The sequence below is a fragment of the Seriola aureovittata genome, chromosome 15 (genome assembly GCF_021018895.1).
Source record: "Seriola aureovittata isolate HTS-2021-v1 ecotype China chromosome 15, ASM2101889v1, whole genome shotgun sequence".
Lineage (NCBI taxonomy): Eukaryota > Metazoa > Chordata > Actinopteri > Carangiformes > Carangidae > Seriola > Seriola aureovittata.
The window spans coordinates 1,994,378-2,013,722 of NC_079378.1; the positions used below are offsets into that span (position 1 = coordinate 1,994,378).

At 43.2% G+C, this 19,345-nt stretch overlaps 1 protein-coding gene across 3 annotated transcripts in view; it reads right to left on the reverse strand.

Moving 5' to 3' along the window:
• LOC130183020 (polypeptide N-acetylgalactosaminyltransferase 10-like) overlaps positions 1-19,345 on the reverse strand; it is a 62,765-nt gene that overhangs the window by 29,764 nt on the left and 13,656 nt on the right. For all 3 annotated transcript variants that reach the window (XM_056398324.1, XM_056398326.1, XM_056398327.1), the window contains exons 2-4: positions 14,053-14,155; positions 11,696-11,834; positions 7,198-7,364 (exon numbers count right to left, since the gene is read on the reverse strand). In XM_056398324.1, coding sequence (XP_056254299.1) covers positions 7,198-7,364; positions 11,696-11,834; positions 14,053-14,155 — 409 coding nt within the window. The remainder of the gene's footprint in view (positions 1-7,197; positions 7,365-11,695; positions 11,835-14,052; positions 14,156-19,345) is intronic.

Below are 19,345 nucleotides of genomic sequence, written 5' to 3' on the forward strand. Positions count from 1 at the left end.
ACGGGGAAGTGAGTGAGATCCGATCACACTCGAGATGCATGTGGAGACACATTTTAACGCCGGCTCTGAACACGGCCCAGGATCGGTTCAAAGGTGACTACGCTTGTTTTTCACTCACCAGTTCTAAAGTGTGAGGAGGAAACAGAGAGCGAACGTGCCGCAATTACTCGAGTCAGTAAACACACAGTGCAGAAACACTATACAGATGTTTTGCATCTTTTTAATTGGTTGAATGGATTACCAAACTATTGACTATGGAATATACAGTACGTGACTTTTTTTCCTGACTGAGCTCTTCTGGTAGTTTATGATTCTGTTATTCTCAGAGAGAAAACTGAAGTAAAAACGAAAGTCATATAAAATATTAATAATTCGTGTGAAATGTCATAATTGCCGTGTGGTCCTAAAACAATATACCTCTGACACGGAGGCATAACAAAAAAAAAAAAAAACAGTGTCCAGAAGTGTGGAGCGTTATTGAAGTTGGAGATTCCTCCAGCTTGTGAACACACCACAGATCTAAAACCAACTGTCAGCTACATAAAGACGGAGAGGCCTGCAGCAGATCAGTAATCAGACGAAAAAATGCAAAGAGCACCAGCGCGATCCCTCAGTACTGTTTATAAAATATGCATGAGTAAAGAAGTGGAAACAGTAAATCAATGTTATGTATCCAAGCACTTTGCAGTGCTGGTAGGAGGAGAGTTGACACACAGACTTATCGCAGTGTGTTTTTCTGACTGTGAGAATCATCCATAGTTCTCAGAGAACAGCTGTGACTAGATTTAACACAATAACAAACCAGCTACTTGGCAACTTTCAAACCCCAGGGTGACATGGCCAGAGGAGAGGAATGAATAACACCTCTCTCTGCATCATCAGCTCCACAACCAAGACTGCTGATTAAAAAAAAATACAAAATCTGTGCTGGAGCTGTTAATGTGCCGGTGTGGTCGAACTGGCAGCGTCCCAGGTGTGAAGGTGTGAAGGTGCACGACTCTCCCCATCAGCGACGCCTGGAAACAAGGTTTTGCTGCTGTAAACAATTGTCAACTCGTTCCCGCTAATAAGCTTGGAAGTTTAATTTGGCGCCAGCATCCTGGAAGTGATAATATGGTGGTGATATGCCTGAGAAAAAAAACAACTAATGATGCAATAATGAAACACTATGTTTACTCTACATACTGCTAAATAACATCACTACTGTTGTTTTACCCGCCTTTCCATTTAAGGTGGTTCACACATTGTTAGCTTTAGGCTACCGAGGCCTTTGCTAACGTTTAGGGAAATAATGTGGTTTTGATTAAAGACTTATATATACAGTATATATATATTTAAAGGCCTAATGTGCCTGATTTGATTTCTCCTGAAACATGAAGCCAAGACTGAAGAACCAAAAACTGCAGTTCCTCTAATGACCACTAGAGTATTGCTCCATCATTGAGTCAATCCCCATGTTAAAATGTCTTTAACTTTACAGCAGAAATGCAAACAAGCCGGAGCGATGTCTCCCCTCTAACAGAGTGATGTGCGTGCAGGTAAACCATCCTCCCGTGCTGACGTGTGAAAATGGAGCATTTTGTATTTGTTTCTATGGATGTTTCAATTGAATGTGAGTCTCGACTGAAATCCACTAAAACGTCTACGAATCCAAGCTGACAACAGCTCGTGCCCAACATGAAGGAGGAAGCTACAGTGAATACATTTCAAGGCTACAGGAGGTGAGTTGTCTGATACTCAGGATGAACTATTTCAAGTAGACAGCAGTTGAATAAGGAGCAGAGGTGAAGTTTGAAAGTACTGACAACAGCTGAGGCTGGTGGATCTACGAGAGCTTGGCGATCTGAAGCCAAGAGAAGCTGATGGGTTGGAACATATGAGGCTCCGCCAGGCACATACTGTTAATGCACACACTCTCTCTCTCTCCTCGTCTCACCTCCAACACACACGTCTTCCTCCTCCCTGAAGAAGGAGAAGAAGAAGAAGAAGAAGAAGAAGAAGAAGGAGGAGGAGGCAGCTCTCTTCTTTTCTGTTTCTATGTAAGTGGCAAGTTACAGCCTCTCTCTCTCTCTCTCTCTCCCTCTCTCTCTTTGCTCCGTCTGGCCATAAATCCGTGAAATGACTTGGGCCTCACCAGCGAGTATTCATCGCCCACGCTCGGCCACAAACGCTAAGCTGCCAGACACACATGCAGCCATTCACCCAGTGTGACCATCTTTACACAGCAGGGGGGGGGGGGGGTCTATGGGAATCACACTATTGTCATTATCAGTGTGGCCGAGTGTTGACATAACGATATCACAATAACCCCGCTCTGATACCACTGTACCTGTGCTGATAATGTGCTGATATTGGTGTTGTGTTATCGGCATTTAAAGGGCCAGCACTTCCTTACTGGTGACTTCATACGACATTTGATCTAAACAAAGAGTGGGTGGTGATTACTAATATAAAACTCATCGTAAGAGGAAAAAGTATAAAGGCCATTAATATTTGCGTGATTGCAAGTGGTTGTTTCCATCTGTTAGTGCAAACAAAAAGCCGTTAAATTATCTGTGTAATGACTTTCACTGGGAGGCGATGCTAACATTCCCCTTTGCTGCTGGTTTCAATGGAATATGTGCACAACCACTCGGGCTGATCCAGAGTAACAACAGTCAGTTAAGACGACGACCAAGGGGCTTCTCTGACTTTTAATAAACCACTTAGCATGTGCTCAGGTCTTTCTCTCTAACCCCGTCTCCCAGAAATTCTGTTTATATACAACCAATTTGCAACAGCAAACATGCCTTGTAGGAAATGTAACTGTGTCCGGATCACGCTTCCTGTTAACATAATGAAGACTACTGCTGTTGACTTGACAAGTCGCAGACTTGATGAAATCGAATGCATCAGTAAGACGAGTTTGTTTTCCGCCGAAATATCTGATCTCGCTGCACAATATCCACTTGATGCGACTTTATATTCCTATGAGGCACTCGCAACACTTTAAACTGTGACACAGCATGTTCATTAATATTTAAATGTCCCTTATTTTACACTCTCCCTGTGTCTTATTTGAAGTGTTGATCCATAAGAAAATTTTCTCCCAGTTTGCAAAGTGGATAAATTACTATGATTATTTCCTCCGGACATCAAACTCATGTCAGTTCCAACATATGTCCAATAATATGTGAAACCGTGACCACAGAGGGAGACAGGTGCTAGTTTTTCTGTCTCGGCAACAAGGTGGGATTTAAACATAAAACTATTCTAGTGGTTCAGGAAAATCTCTCACATACTGAGGGTTTGAATTCAGATACTTCACAGGCTCGTACTGTATACAGCAGAGCGGGAAATAAATGAGGGGAGAGAAAAGTTGACACAGGGAGATATAAAAGAGCCGTTGTCAGCTGTGATAGCAACACTTGCTCACTTTGTAGCTCTGTGTCACGCTTGAGTGCTGGCTGTAAATCAGAGCTGCCTGCTGGTCAGATGTGGCGGCGGAGAGAGGCTGAGAGAAGCGGAGCGAGAGATAAACTCAGAGGCCCCCCCCCCCCCCAACACAGTGAGCTGCCCTCAACTGAGACCTGTAATTAGACAAAATATAATTTTAAGTGTAAAACAACGACGCTGCAGTCCAAAACCTTCCATCTGCCACACGGTGGAAATTAAGAGAATAAAGCGAAAGTGAAGATGCTGCCTCCTGGTGTTTCCGCTGTTCTTTCACAGCAGGGGGGTAATTTCATGGACAACTTCCTTTTAGTGGGAAAAACATTTGAGACGAGAGGAGCGTCGCTTCATTTCTGATGGCACCTAATGAGCACAATGAGACCATCTCTGGCTTCACATTCTACACACACAACCGCAGACAGTTAGTTGTTCATTTCCTTTGTATTACTAATTTGTTTGTCTCGCTCGGGGCGACTGTGGCTCAGGAGGTAGAGTAGCGGGTCGTCCACTAATTGGACGATCGGATCTGCATCAACGTGTGTGTGAAAGTGTGTGTATGGTAAAAAAAAAGTCCATTGTAAAGCACTTTGATTGTTCAGTAAGACTAGAAAAGCTCTATATGAGTGAAGTCCATCCATTTATCATTTAGTTTTTGGCTCTCATCTACGGTGGCCCGGAGAGCTCAACGCACAGCAACTTAAGAAAACACATGCAAACAGAAAAAACACAAACAAATTCAGAAAAACATCTTCATCAATTTGACAACAAACGTGCTGCAAGTACTCAACAGAAGCGTTACCAGGGGGAGATTATTCAGAAACTGAGCCTTAAAACCAACCGTCAGGACTTCTGGAACTTTGTGATGTCACAACAAAGCAGTCACCAAGCCCCGCCCACCTGGACCCACCATCCAAACCTTGCAGAGAAAGATGTAAAACTACACTGAGATGGTTTTTATATGTTCTTATGGATCAACACTTCAAATAAAACACAGAAGAAGAAGAAAATATGGAGCTTTAAAATAGGAGCTTATAACTAGCAGCAGTAACTGGTACTAGAACATTTTTTTCCCACCATGAAGCTGACACTAACTTTTTTTTTTTTTTCAGGAGTGAATCTTAATCTTTATTGATGATTTTTGAAAGCGAGGAAAAAGTAAACAAATAAGCCATAATAAGACGAGTGAAGACTGGTGCATGTGTTACGTCAGTCTTCCACCTTTTATCTTCAGTCTTACAGAAAATTACCTCTCATCTCGCTGAATGAGCATGTGAGGCAGATATGAAGCGGCACACTGTGAGTCTGAACCACACTTCATAATAAATCACTTTTTTTTTCCTCTGCTCCTCTATCAGCCACTCGTGCCTTCATTTATTATGCAAGGGTTCAAAGCTGAGCATTGATTTGTGCTTTTCCGCACAGAAAGTGTCCGGGATTATTCTCTCCAGCGCTGTAACACCGACTCCTCAACCAGAGACCAGAACTGATTGAAGTTCACTTCGTCCTTGTGTCTCTTAAGCCTTAATTACAGCCCAACTCATTTCTTATCAAAGGACAGTGATGGTGAGAGGGAGTGTCAGAGCAGATGTCCCGCAGAGGTGAAGTCCCGCCCCTGCAGCTGTGTAATGTTCTCCCATCCATCCTGACGACAGAGGGCCCGGACCCGTCCCAGGTTCCAGGCTGCTTTCACACAACTGAGTCGTCCTTTGCTTCCCACCCACAGGGATCTGTGAGTCGGGGGGGGGGGGGGCTCTGTAGCTCTTTCCTCTAAGACTTATTCATATAAACACTTCTTATTGGCTGAAGAGGATCTGGAGGAAATGTAATGTTGCTGGATGACAGTTTTTCCCAGCGGGCACACAGCTGCCTCCAACATCGTAAGCCGTGGATGGTTTGGTTGAATGTAGGTTGTGGCGTCAGGTGACCAAAATTCAGTGTCAGTAGGACGTCCGACGCCGACGTCAGGTTGATGTGGAAGACTGACGACAGCTGACGTTGATATTTTCTTTTATATTTTGTTTTTGTTAAGTAACCAAAATCCAACATCTCACAACAAACAAAGCCCATGCTACACGCCGCCCACACACACGTGCACAATGACATCTTGATATTGTTTGGCAATAGAAGCAAGGCTCCAAACAAACTCGTCTTAAAATGGCGATTTTCAAAAGAAAAAACATTGAGACATCTTGTGTAACTTCAGACACGGAGCGGTTTGTGCTGCACACGGCAAGAAGCGGTGGGAGAGTTTTGCCTCTGGGCTCAGATGGGTGTTAACCTCTAAATGAGTCTCAGGCAATGAAACATCTCATTACCGTGGAGACGAGAGGTAAACACATCCTTCAACGAGGGACGATGACAAAGAGCACTAATTAACAAGGAATTAAACACTTTCTTAAGAGAGCTGGGGAAGGCAGAGAGAGAAAATGAACACACACACACACACACACACACACACACTCACACTCACACACACCAAACTATGCGACAATAGAAGAGAGATGTTTGCAGCAGACGAGCGGCAGCAGAGAAACACAAACAAAAGGCCACATTTGCTGAACAGAGAGGAGCCACGCTGCAGTGGAAATGTTGTGACTTTTATTTTGAAAGATTATGATTAAACTGTCATCATTGGTGTGGAAAATGGGCAGCCATGATGAAATGACCAATTACTGCAGCCCTCAGCCACCGAGACACAAACAAAGCTTCTGTGTGGCACTTTACAGGTAAATACCCCCCCCCCCCTCCTCTGAGGTTGTAGAAAGGTGCTTCGTTTTATATTCAGCCTTAATCTTACATCTATAGGATGCAGTTTAAATACTTTTCTTACAAGCTTTGGGAGTTTAGAGCGGCGTCGTGTCAAGTTATCATCAAAGACATTCCTAGTCGTCCACTGATCACTCTGGTTTCCAGCACAGATCTCATATCAGAAACGGAGCTTGAACAGTTTAGCCTGTCTTTGTGCGAGGAGGTCAGAGACAGACGGAGAACTTTGAACAACCCTCCGAGACGAGGAGTTTCTGTTTCAGAAAGATTCTAAAGACGGCAAGAATTCACAAGTAGCTTTCAGTAATCAGTAACCGAGTCACTGATCGGTGACTTTAATTTACGGACAGGGAATTCTTCCCTGTGAGTCGCACTGAAGCTCCTGATCTGTACCGTCAGGAACAGGAAGTGACTATGAAAAGAAGCCAGTGGTTCAGCAGTGCATGGGTCAGCTTGTGAAATACAGAAATGAAAATATACAAATAACGCTAAATTATTATGACAAATTTAGCTTGTATCTGTTCAGACCCATATGCAAATATATTATATGTACAAATGTTGAAATATATTTATATAATTAATAAAATTGAAGTTGATATCATGAACATAAAAAGAGCATTTTCTCAATATGAGAAAATAGACGTTTAACATGAATGAGAAATTAATAAAGAAAATCATATATAAAGAAATGTATATGTAAGTTGTTTAAATAAACTAGCATATATACATTAAATATATATTGTTAATGTAAATGCTCACATCATGTTATACTATAGAAAAATTCCTCAGATATTTTTAATATACCGTATGTACTATGGATATTTAATAGATGTTCTAATATATATATATGTGATTATAAGATATCCGCTTATAAGTGAGACATGGAAACGTCACTTTTGATATAAGGACATCTACTGTATGTCATATATTATATTTCTGTGTGTGTGTGTGTGTGTGTGTGTGTGTGTGTGTGTGTGTGTGTGTGTGTGTTCTCTGTACCTTTGTCACTGAAGTCGTCGACCAGGATGACCTCTGCGATGAGCTGTGGAGGAGAGCGGTTGAGGATGCTGTGAACGGTCCTCAGCAGCGACGACCAGCCCTCGTTATGGAACGGGATGATGATGCTGGTGTTGGGCAGCTTCTCTGGATACAGCTTCTGTTTACAGCTACACACACACACACACACACACACACACACACACACACACACACACACACAAACATGTAAATATAGCTGTTAACAGTGGGATGGTGGACATTTTACAATCCTGTCCTCGCTTTTCTTTCCCCACTTCTGTTGCAGGAAGGAAGAAAGCATCTCATTCATTCCTCTGGTTACACACTCGCCTCCTCAGGACACTCAGGTGACATATGGATTCAGCGCGTGAATGGATGTGTTTGAGCAGGATGGCGGACAGCAGTTCAAATCCAGATGCAATCTTCTTTAAAACTACATTTCAATGCATTTCCTATCATTCGCTTTACAGTGAAAATTGTGTCTGCTCGCGTCTCAGAGAGAGAGAGAACGAGAGAGAGCGAGAGAGAGAGAGAGAGAGAGAGAGAGAGAGAGAGAAAAGATTTCAGGCAGTCCTTTCTGTTTGATTCATACATTCACACATACATTGATAGTGCAGATTGTTTCCCGACATGTTGCTCAACACAATATATAATAATAAAGTAGCAACACGTTTCCTGCCATGAGAGCAATGGATACAACGACATGCGCTTCCTGTAGCTCGTCCATGCGAGCTGCTTATCACGACCCCAAGGAATTTTATTTATCACTTCTTAACATTGTGAGATACGACACTTTGACACTTTCATCAATTTAAATCTTTGTTTGTATCTTGATGATGAAATTTTCATGGTCTGAATCTCCATCTATCAACATCAAACACTCTGACAGTCGCTCCCCCTGAAGGGCGGTGACAAGCTGAGATGGACGTATTCTCAGAGTTTGTCTTAACCTTAACTTCCTCATCACTTCCTCATCCCTACACCGGAGGTCACTGGCCAGGCGGCGTAGAGAGTGGAGGCGTGCAAACTCGCCTTCAGACCTTCTAACAAATGTGAGCGACGCCTCTTCTTCCTGAGGAACCTCCGCAAACTCCAGGCCGACCAATCAGCTCCATTAGCTTTCCACAGGTTGTTGTTGTTGTTGTTGTTGTTGTTGTTGTTATAGTTTTCCAGCTGCTCTCGCGAGGCGTCGCCACAGCGGATCACCAGCCTTATGTTGGATTTGGCGCAGCTTTCGCACCGGCTGCCCCTCCTGACGCAAGCCCAGGGATTAGCCGCCAACCTGCTCTACCACCTGAGCCATGCCACCCCTCTCTCTATCTATTAGCTTTCTGCAGGTGCTTCATTGAATCCATCATCACCTTCAACATAACAGCCCGATGCTTTCACCTTAAATCCTCTCAACAAAACCATCAGAATGAGCAAAATCACTGGACCGGAGCGAGAACCATGAAGCAGCTAAACAGCAAAACAGACTCAAATCAAAAGGACTACAAATCCTACACACACACACACACACGCACACACGCACACACACACACACACACACACACACACACACACACACACACAGCCTTCAGGCTGCAGGAGAAGTCACTCACACTCAGGACCAAGCGGCCATGTCGAACTTTGTGCCTGCATCCGTCAGAGCTAGCTGTAGCTCGGGGCTTGAGCCGATTCACTTACCGTTTATCCTAACGGATAAATTAAGTTATTTTCAATTGATTTGAAACGTAGAATATTTTTCTTGGGATTAATGAATTATCATCTGGGGAGTTTGTTGTAGCTTTGACCTTTTTTACAATTCAAGGACCTTCAGACAGACAGGTCGCTGAACGGAGCTCACGCAGTGATGCCAGTGATACGTTCATCCTAATTTCATCCTAAATTCCTATTCGAATTTCATTATTTGAAGCACATGCAGCTGTTATCAGCTGCCAACACGCGCTCCGATGACGGGCTACAGCGAACGCCTCGCACACGCTCATCACAGCCAGCGGCAGGACCCCTGCAGAGCAACTAATCATGGGAAGAGAGTTACGCTCCCTCGCTGATGGGGAGAGAGAGAGAGAGAGAGAGAGAGAGAGAGAGAGAGAGAGAGAGTGTGTGTAGTGAACTGTGTCAGTCGATCAATGTGTGTGTTGAACATCAGCCTGCGTGTTATTCATTCAAATATGAACGCAGGGAGACAGGCAGGCCGGGTGATCGACAGGCGGCCGACCGGTGAATCTTAACAAAGCCTGTCCAAGTCCACAGGCGAAGGAGGTGTGTGTGTGTGTGTGTGTGTGTGTGTGTGTGTGTGTGTGTGTGTGTGTGTGTGTGTGTGTGCGTGCGTTGTGTGCTTCAATTAAATCTCGTCAGCGTGCAGAAATCGAATGTGTCAGTCGCAGGTCTGGGACCGGCTGCCTCAGAGGCACAGACAACACGCCAATCACCAGGAGGCAGCAACATGCCTACAGGGCAGATGAAGTGAGTGGGGGGTAGTGGGGGAGGAATATTGGGGGGGGGGGGGGGGTTTACAACTGGTTGATGCGGAGAGCAGGTGTGTCCATCTGATTGGACACAGGAGCGTGATGAGTGTCTGGCAGCCGGGCTGCAACATCAGCTCTCAGCAGCATTCGTTCACTTAACACATTTACATGCTAATAATTCAATTACTGCGGCATTAAAGCGAGACTGTGGTTGGAGCAGCTGCCGTGTAGACACTTGATGTTTACATGACAGCTGCCTGTCTGTCGGCCCATAAACATAACTATAACTTCAACGCAGCGGCGGCAGAGAAGAAGACGACACTCAGATAATCACTTTTCTAATAGTCACATGAGTTTTTGAAGAAAATAAAAAAAACCCTGACTCAGACAGAAGGTGCAACAGATCAGAAAATATGCTAATATGAGTCATGTTGGAGGGAAATGACAAGCAACGTATTGTGTGTGTGTTTGGAGGAATTGTTGTGATGCACAACAGCATTTATTTTCACTGTAATTCCATCCACAAGAAACACGATGACAGAATGTGTGACTATTCTGGTCATGGGTTTCAAACACTCTCTGTATAAGAGACAAAATCGAAATCAAATGACGGTCGATGGTCTAATTAGTGTCAGGTCAAAGGTCATTGTTCTGCAGCTCAGGTCGGGGATGGATGTAGATTGCAGTTTTTGGTGAAATATAAAAAGCAAGTATCTGGTATCCAGCTAGTTTCCTTGTAATATTTAAAGGTTTGGAGGAGAGCTGTTTCAGAGACTCTGAATTCCCCACAGGAGTCAATGTGAGCGTGAAGTGTTTGCCCTATATCAGACTAGCCATCAGCAGCTTCCAGTCCTCCAGGACCCCGCCAAAAAAACAAAAAAATATAAAAAGTCTGGACTCGTGAAAATCATGGCACATTAAAAATGAATGTAAAAATTTTTTTTTTTTAAAATACACATACATACACACACCTTGAATATTTATTTATTCGCCCTCTGCACTGAAAGGATCTGTTGAAAAGAAGATGCAGAGTCAGTGTAACAATCAGCACTGGAAGACACAGACTCGTATCTGGACTTGCACTCTGATAATGAAGACGTGCACAAATGTGGAAGCACCAGCATCCCGACCAGGATTCCCTTCTTCCAGCAGTTAGCTTTAAAACAAAATATTAGCTCTGTGTGGGTGAATGTTTGGAGATTTATTCTGAGCACCTGACAGCACAGAAGGGTCGGGGCAAGAGATGGGTAAGGTCAAGCAAGTCCCGCTTTTAAACACAGATAAGAAAGAAGCGGATCTCCTGGGGAAACTGGCAGAGAAGAAGCATCAAAGCTGCTTTCCACATGAAAGAAGAGGGAGGGTCAAGTGTCAGAGGAAACTTCTTGTCAGGCAAAAAGAGCAGCTGTGATTAAAAGCCTTTTTTCACAATGTCATTCTGGGATTGGAAGCGAGCACACGGGTCACGACAGGTTCTGGTTTCTTAGAGAGAAATTCTAAAACTTCAAAATCTTTTTTTTTTGTCACAATTTCCTGAAATTATGTTTCTATAGACGTGATCGGAAAAAGACTTAATGCCTCTTGGCTAAAGTAAAGGAGCGAAGTTTAAAGCTGAACTCACCATATGCTAATGTTAGCTTTGTAGCAATAACAAAACTTCTTTAAATAAACCTTTAAATAAACATTTTATCACGTGACGTCACAGTGTGAATGAAGAGCACTTCCAGTACGTAGAGAAGCAGCTTGTTACGACCCACAGTGTTTTACTGACGGGTGACCTTTATTATAATTATGACGGGAACAAAGAGGGAAGTCAGGTGACGTAGTATCAAGAGCGACCAAGTCTATGTTAGGAGGTTTGGGTGGATGAATGAGTCAACAAGACTTTAACTGGTGACCGCTGAAGATGGAATCATTGAGTAAGCTAAAGCGCACACACACACACACACACACACACACACACACACACACACACACACACACACAGATACCAACACACACACAGGACTCACTTTGCGTGGCGGATGTCAGGGAGGGAGCGGTTCAGTGAGATCCGGTCGCTGACGTAAATGTTGAACCCGTTCTCCCTGTAGGCCTGGTCCACCTGGTCGGTCTCTGACAGAGGGAACGGCTTCCCCTGTTCACCGTTACCTACAACACACAAACACACACACACACACACACACACACACGTCAGTGCGTGACAACATGCAGTACACCCTGGAAAACTACATAGATTTAGTGAAAACTTTTACTTTGAAAAGTACATCAGCATCTACTTCTCCTATGCTTTTCAAAGTAAAGCTAGTATATATTTATGAAAGTAAGGGTTAGTTTGTTGTAATGTATAATGTGTATACTACTTTCTCTTGTCTTCCTGTATTTTTTGCTGGGAGCGTCGGCATGTTCTTCGCTCTGTTTATATTTGGTGTGTTTGCTTTATATGTGCCGTGTAAGACGCTCAATCAGTTTGAATGAGTGTAAATGAATAGAAAATATCCAAAGGCAGTCAGTTTAATATCACAGAAGACTGAATAATCACATTTGAGAAGCTGGAACCAGTTTGGGGGAAAAAAAAAAAAAAACATTGCTTATCAAAATATTTGCCAATAATTTTTCCGTTGATTAATCGGTTCTTTCAATTTCATACCTCCACAATATATCACAAATCAAGTATGTGCCTAATCTCTCTCTAACGACCCTTTTTCCACACACAAAACTTTCTGAAATCTGAGCTCATTTCAGCAGCGCAACAAATTACACAGTGCTGCATGTTTCATTAGCCACTCATCAACGCACTCTACACAAACACACGCAGACGCATGCGTGGAGGCTGATCTATAGTCAGAGGAGGGCATCAGATTAAAGCGGGCTGCCTTGTTCCATTAGGCAGAAACGGTGTGTCTGTATTCCTGAAGGTAATAACTGTGGAAAATAACTTCTCACTTTAATGCCTCATTTCAAAGATAAACTGTTCTACTTAACGCTCTACTTTTTTGCCCATGTAATAAACTTGTTACGTACTACGTCTTCGGGCAAATGTGATCTGAGAAATATGTTCAAAATTCACTTATTAGATTATTTTTTAATGGAGTCAAGATTTTTTTTGTTGTTGTAATTTTTCTTCTTGAAAATTGGATATTCGTGGATCTAATGTTTGTTTTTTCTGCACAACATGCAGCACATTTTTCACACATCACTGAAAGTAGCGACAGATGATTAAACTTCATGAAGCCTCATAATTTGGCACCTTTATGGAGGGAATTCTTTCTTAAGAAGGGTTGCATATTTAGATTTTTTTTTTTTTTTATTGCTTTACAAAAGCCAATATCTTTGCAGCTGTCGTACGTATTCCGCTTTTTCAGACTTTATCATAAAGGGAGTCGGTTCAGCGGCAGCACCCACACTCAGTGGAGCGATGCTGTGTTTCCCTGAGTGATCACCCACCTTTCCCCTTTCATGCACATATTACACATCGAAACGTCTCTCTATGGATCCTCTCACTCAAAAAGTTCACTTAAGATTTGCAAAATGAAGTGCAGGAATGTTTGATTTTTTGAGCTTATTTCTCAGGCATGAGGAAGGACGTCTAAAATCCCTCATTAAAAAAATACTTTTATTTCACTGCTGGAAGTCTTACAATTCAGGACGCTGTGCATATATTTAAACTCATAAATGTCATTCACATTAACTGTGAGTACCGCTGAAAGGAAATCTGGGTATTTTTTCAGAAGGTGGAAACAACTGGTGACTCCACATTATGCTGCTGCTGATACATACAGACCTAACATCCTTCCGCTTCCTGTTTCATCTCCTCAGGAAGCAAAAGGAACCATTAGTGAAAAAGTAAAAGTGAATTACGGGACAGAACTTTCTTGTATAAATAAAGTCATAATCACAGAACCTGGTATCCCATTAAATCTACTGTATGATCTTTTTAGAGTCTCAATCCACTTGGAGCTCGCTCACAAATTCAGCTAATTTTCCACCTAAGTATCTTTTAATACCATATAAAAGCCAGTTAAATCTGTTACAATAGCAATAAAAAGGCAAAGGTATGTTTCCCACTCGAGGCCTCAGGCTGAATCAATGCTTATTGTAGAATATTAGCTGTGTTTAATTATGAACTCAGAACTTTACTCGCAGCATTGATTTACAGTGTTTCTGAGAGAGGGAAAAACACTCAGAGGGAATTAAGAGAAGAAAAAAATAGCTCAGTTGTAGTGCTGCAGCTGTGTGTGTGTGTGTGTGTGTGTGTGTGTGTGTGTGTGTGTGTGTGTGTGTGTGGTCTCGTGCTGAAACAGAGCAGATGTTCTCAGCAAACATGCCTCAGTGAAACAACAGCATGAGCAAAGAGTTCTGGACCCACCGACGCGAGCGGCATCTCTCCTCATCGCTTCGTAGTCGTGCCAGTCCGTCCGCCGCACACCATCAAGTCCCACCTGGGCGACCTTCCTCATCTGGTTCAGCTCCTGCAGGAGCACACAGAGGACACACACACACACACACACACACACACACACACACACACACACACACACACACACACACACACCGTTATGTGGTTGGAGGGTATGGTGTCGGGCTCAGCTGCAGGAGTGGGGGGAGATGTGAGGGAGTGGCTCATGGGAGCATGGCTAGGTTTCTTATTGGCACAAGTGTTACCTGTTAAACCGACTGACTGTCTCGTGTGAGGCAGCAGCACGTCGGACCTGGACGAAGACTCATGCTGGACCCAGGGGACAACAGCTGTCCTCCTCTTGTGAATGTATAATGTATATTTCAGTTTGTTTTTGGAGAAGATTGTAAACCTGCTGGAGGCACTGGGCAAGCGAGCAGAGGAGCCTACAAAGCTAACATTAGCATTAACAGCTGTTTACAGACTTGTGCTCCAGGGCACACTGGACACCACAGTGACTCGGTATCGGAAAGTGACGAGACAAGCCACTGGCTGGAGCTAGCTGGTTAGCATGCTAACGTCAGTCGACGAAAACAAGTGATAGAAATAGAAGCAAAACAACAGTTTAACATCAGCTCTTGGCAGGTAAAGGGATGAAGTTTGATGCCGAACTCGCCACGTTTCTTTTACCCCTGTAAGTAAACAGCTGTAACGTTAGCTATGTAGCAAGCTATGTAGCAATAGCAAAACTTACAAATGGCTCCTTTAAAGAAGCGTGTGAGTGAGGTATTGTTGTCATGACAATAAACATATGAGAGGTTTCCAGGAACAATAGTTTGAAATAGTGAGCAGTGTCAGGTGGTAGTTAAAGAAAGAAAATACCTTGCAGTACTAAATAATACAGACTTGATTCATAATAAGCAATGCAGTTTATTCACAAATAGAACTGCTGCTGCAAGATGCTTGAATAAAAGATAAAACACACATTTGTAGAAGAAACACAGACTTTATACCCACTTCAGTCTTCCTCCTGGCAGCCGGCCAGAAACCTGCAGGAGTTTCATTTTACTTCCTAAAGTGTGCTGCTGACAGCTGCTTTAGACAAAGTAAAGATTCAAAAAAAAATCCTAGAAAATCACATTAAATTTCATTGCCATTACACACAAACACACACACACACACACACACACAAACACACACTCATCACCATAAGCCATTATTCTCTACTCAGCATTAAAATGCATAAGCAGCCATTTATGAAATTCTCTCTGCTTTAGAAATGACTTTTAGTGACTCCAGATATTATAGGATCATAGCACAACGGTAAATTAATTGGTTCCATGGGAGGATGCAATTAGTGAAATGTTGTTAATACAAGCGACACGTCTGACTGCAAGGAATACCATTAGCCAGGCTGTTAGCTGATACCACAGTACAGTCAAACAAACCACTGTGGCGAGCGGCGACAGCAGCTGCTCTCTGTTTTACTGTTTGCTTCCAGACGACTTGACATTTCAGAGACGGCCAAGCCAATCAGCCGAGGAGGAAGAGACTGAATAAAACACGACCCGAACACTGCGTCAGTATTCCATGCTACGCTCCCATCGTGTGCAGCACATAGCACATACTGATCCCAACATCAGTCATAGTGAGCACACAACACACCTACACTGTTCAACTCTTAGATTATGTTGCACGTCAAACTGTAGCTGCTGAATTCAATTCAACGTCACAATCAGCATCGCAAAGTTTCACACAAATAAGTAAATATTTTGCATATTAAGTTTGGAAGGCAACGAATGGTTCAGCTGAAAACAGCGCGTCATATCACGTAGTCAAGTGCCGCCCCTGTCACCAACAGGAAGCGTTGCGCTGCGGCGCGTTGACCACACGAAGAGCACGACAACAAAATGACATGGGTGACTTACCTACTGTACGCGTCTATTTTTTGCTAAAAATGTAAAAACGTAATAATCTGAGCACTGAGAGCTAATCTCCACAGCGACGGCTCTGCAGGCATTTTCGGTTTTTAATAATAATGTGATTGTGGGTCGCACAGCTCCTTGTATTTCTCGACCTCATCATCCATCGACACACAGACAGAGACTGTGAGAGGTGAGGAGAGGGAGGTCGAGTTTCTACGGGAGCCAGGAAGTACAAAACAACCTTTTCTCCAGGAAACAAAATGTGTTTTTTCAGCCGCGGCGAGGCTGGAAATAGGACTTCGGCGAGTGTATGTGAGTTGTACATAGAAAATAACAGCGGTGGCTGTTTTGACACACACTCCTTGGCAGCGGCGTGTCTTGGCCTTTTAGACAGACAATGGCTGATTTGATGCACCAGCGCCGGCATTTGAAACAAAGCTTCAATACCACAGTCATTTAACTTTAATTGAGTGCGGGAAAATCAGCATAAAATAATTAGTGGCTAATTATTCTGATTGATGGCGTTCGTGATGTGGTCAATTATGAATGATTAGAGGAGGTCGCTGAACTGAAACAGTCACCAATATCATACTGAACGCTGCAATAAATGATGGGAGGCATCACAGGGATTTATTCAGCCTCGACTTTGATCCTCAAGACAAAAACTAAGATTTCTATCTCTTTTAAAACTGCTTTTTCTTTACTGTATTTAAGTAAAATGACAGTACAATTGTCTTTTTTAAGTTTCATTTCTCCTCTCGGTGTCAGTCAAGCCAGGACCTGACATGCGAGGAGATTCCGTCTGTGTGTTTCCAAATAAAAGGAAGCGACACTGAGCCGGCCCGTTTCCTTTTGATTAAATTTTCAGTACACGTCACCAGGATATTCCAGCGAGGCTTTCTGCTCTAACAAGACCTTGAGAAACGAGACAAGGAGACAGAAAAACTTTCTGCAATCGGAGTCTCTGTGAGCATTTTGGTGTGACTTTGCTTAGGTGTTGTTTTTCTACAGATAGACATACAAGAAAACTGGAAATATTCCTTTCTTCTATCCTCTCCCTCTCTCTCTCTCTCTCTTTCAAACACACGGGGGAATTAACTCCCAGAAAAGCTGTTGTAATCATTCAACACTAATATGCAGGAGATGGAACTGGACACCACATTAACCCAGCATTTTAGCAGAACTTCCATTTCATTTCCTCCCCCCTCCCCGCCATAGATGCACATTCATTTTAATTCAGTTCATTTTCCTTTAAACAGAATTCTGTTGGGTTCAGTTTGGTTTCACTGTCACTCTGCGTTACACCAGCGCACAGCTAAGAAGGAGCAGCTCCTCTGTTCCGGTCACAGCAGCTTCCAAAATAGAGTCGATGAACATTCGCAACCTTAACGGCGTGTTTGTCACTGTTACCACGGCGACAAAGGTCCAGCACACCTCCTGCTGGTACACTCCTTAGAGGGAGGGTGAATATTGTTTGCCAACATTTGAACCATATAAAAAGCCGGAGATACGGTGATCACTTTGTATCCGGCAGCTTGTTTTTACTGCGTTAGATATCCGTCACATTAAAGGGGCTGTATGTAAGTTTGAAGAGCTTCAGCCATCGTTGTTTTTACAATACCAGGGGTTATTATATGGACTCTGAGCAGCGCCACGTCCTCAGGGCAGACTGGACGCTACAGTGACTCGGTATCGGAAAGCATGCTAACTTCAGGAGAAGATGTTAGCATGCTAACCATACAGAGTAAAAGAATGACGTTAGATGCTGAATTCGCAATTTCTAGCCTGATGAGTAAATGGCTGTTGATACTAACGTTAGCTATGCAGCAATAGCAAAAAAAAAAAAAAAAAACCTACATATAGCTCCTTTAAATAAATTCCAATCATTAATAAAAACGCCTCTTCGCCAAAGCAGGGCAGCATCTGACATCCTGTCAACTCAGGTTGGGAGGAAAGTCACTAAGCTGTGATGTACATCGTCACTGTACATACAACATACAGAACACCCACCGACAAGCTATTGTTCAGAAGATACGAGCAAACTTTTAGCAACCTAATCATCATCTCTCTTATGTCTCACAGAGCTTCACCTGCTGCCGCTTCACTAAATAACAGCCCCAGGGTGGCCTGACCTCATCTCATTCACCCCAACACTTGAAAAAGATCCAATTCAACTGTCAAGGCGGGTGGTGCACGAGTGAATCCACACTGCTGAGGACCTGTATTGTGTGTTATCAAACATTTCCAATACCCACCTCATAAAAGCCGGTGTAAGTCGCACTCACATTGTACAAAAGAAGAAGAAGAAGAAAAAAAAAACCTCTTTGTGATGCTTCGTCTGCCTCCCTGCTGTGTGCTCTGCTGCTTCCTTCCTAACGGCCATCATCACAAGGACGAGGCCTCCCGCTGCCACAAACAAATTTCTGCTCCGGGCACTTTTCTACTCAATCAGTATTCAAGGTGCAGCATAGAGTAGTTAATAGGGCATCACAGGAGCTACACCACCAGCCACGCAGCCCATGTTTTATCTCCATCAACTGTTCAATCATTAATTACAAAGCACAGTGTGTGATAAGTGACAGGCTGTAATGGAAATTCATATTTTATTGAGCAAAACATTCAGAGAGACAGAGAGAGAGAGAGAAAGGAAGATATGGAAGTGGCCAATTTCACCTGCATGAGTGATCACTAATTAACTTTCATGTAGCCTTTTAATGGTCCATTCATCAATTCATCTAATGTTTGATGCTTACAAAGTGTCTGTCCCCAGGTAGGAATAAACATTATGAGTTCCACTTTGAAGACCTTTTATGTATTTGTGTGTGTGTGTGTGTGTGTGTGTGTGTGTGTGTGTGTGTGTGTGCTTGCATGCTACAAGTACAAGTTTAAAGTACAAAGTACAACAGGTCTCCTTTTCACTTGGCCTCCATTACCTGCCGAAGGTGGTCACAACTTTTCCTTTGGACAGATCGCGAACGACAGAGTCAAAAGCTCATGAAGAAGAGTTAAACCATCCTAAAGTAAATAGCTCAGCGTATTAGAGGACTGTTCGGGAGTTCAGAAGTTCAACTTGGTAACAAGGACTGGTAAGTTTTGAAGTCCAACACTCACAGTTAAGACTCAAAAGTGTCTGACCAACTCGTTCAGGGTGTTGGATGATTTTCTTTGTGGGTTGTGGGTTCAATCCATGGGGAACTTAATGTCCGACTTCAAAAAGGACAGATACAAAAGGTCTAATCAACAGCCTGAAGGAGTCAGAGGACTGTTCAGAGGTCAAGGATTCAGTTATTGTGATGCTCATTAAATTGTGAAGTCCAACTGAGTTCAAGTGTGTCCGG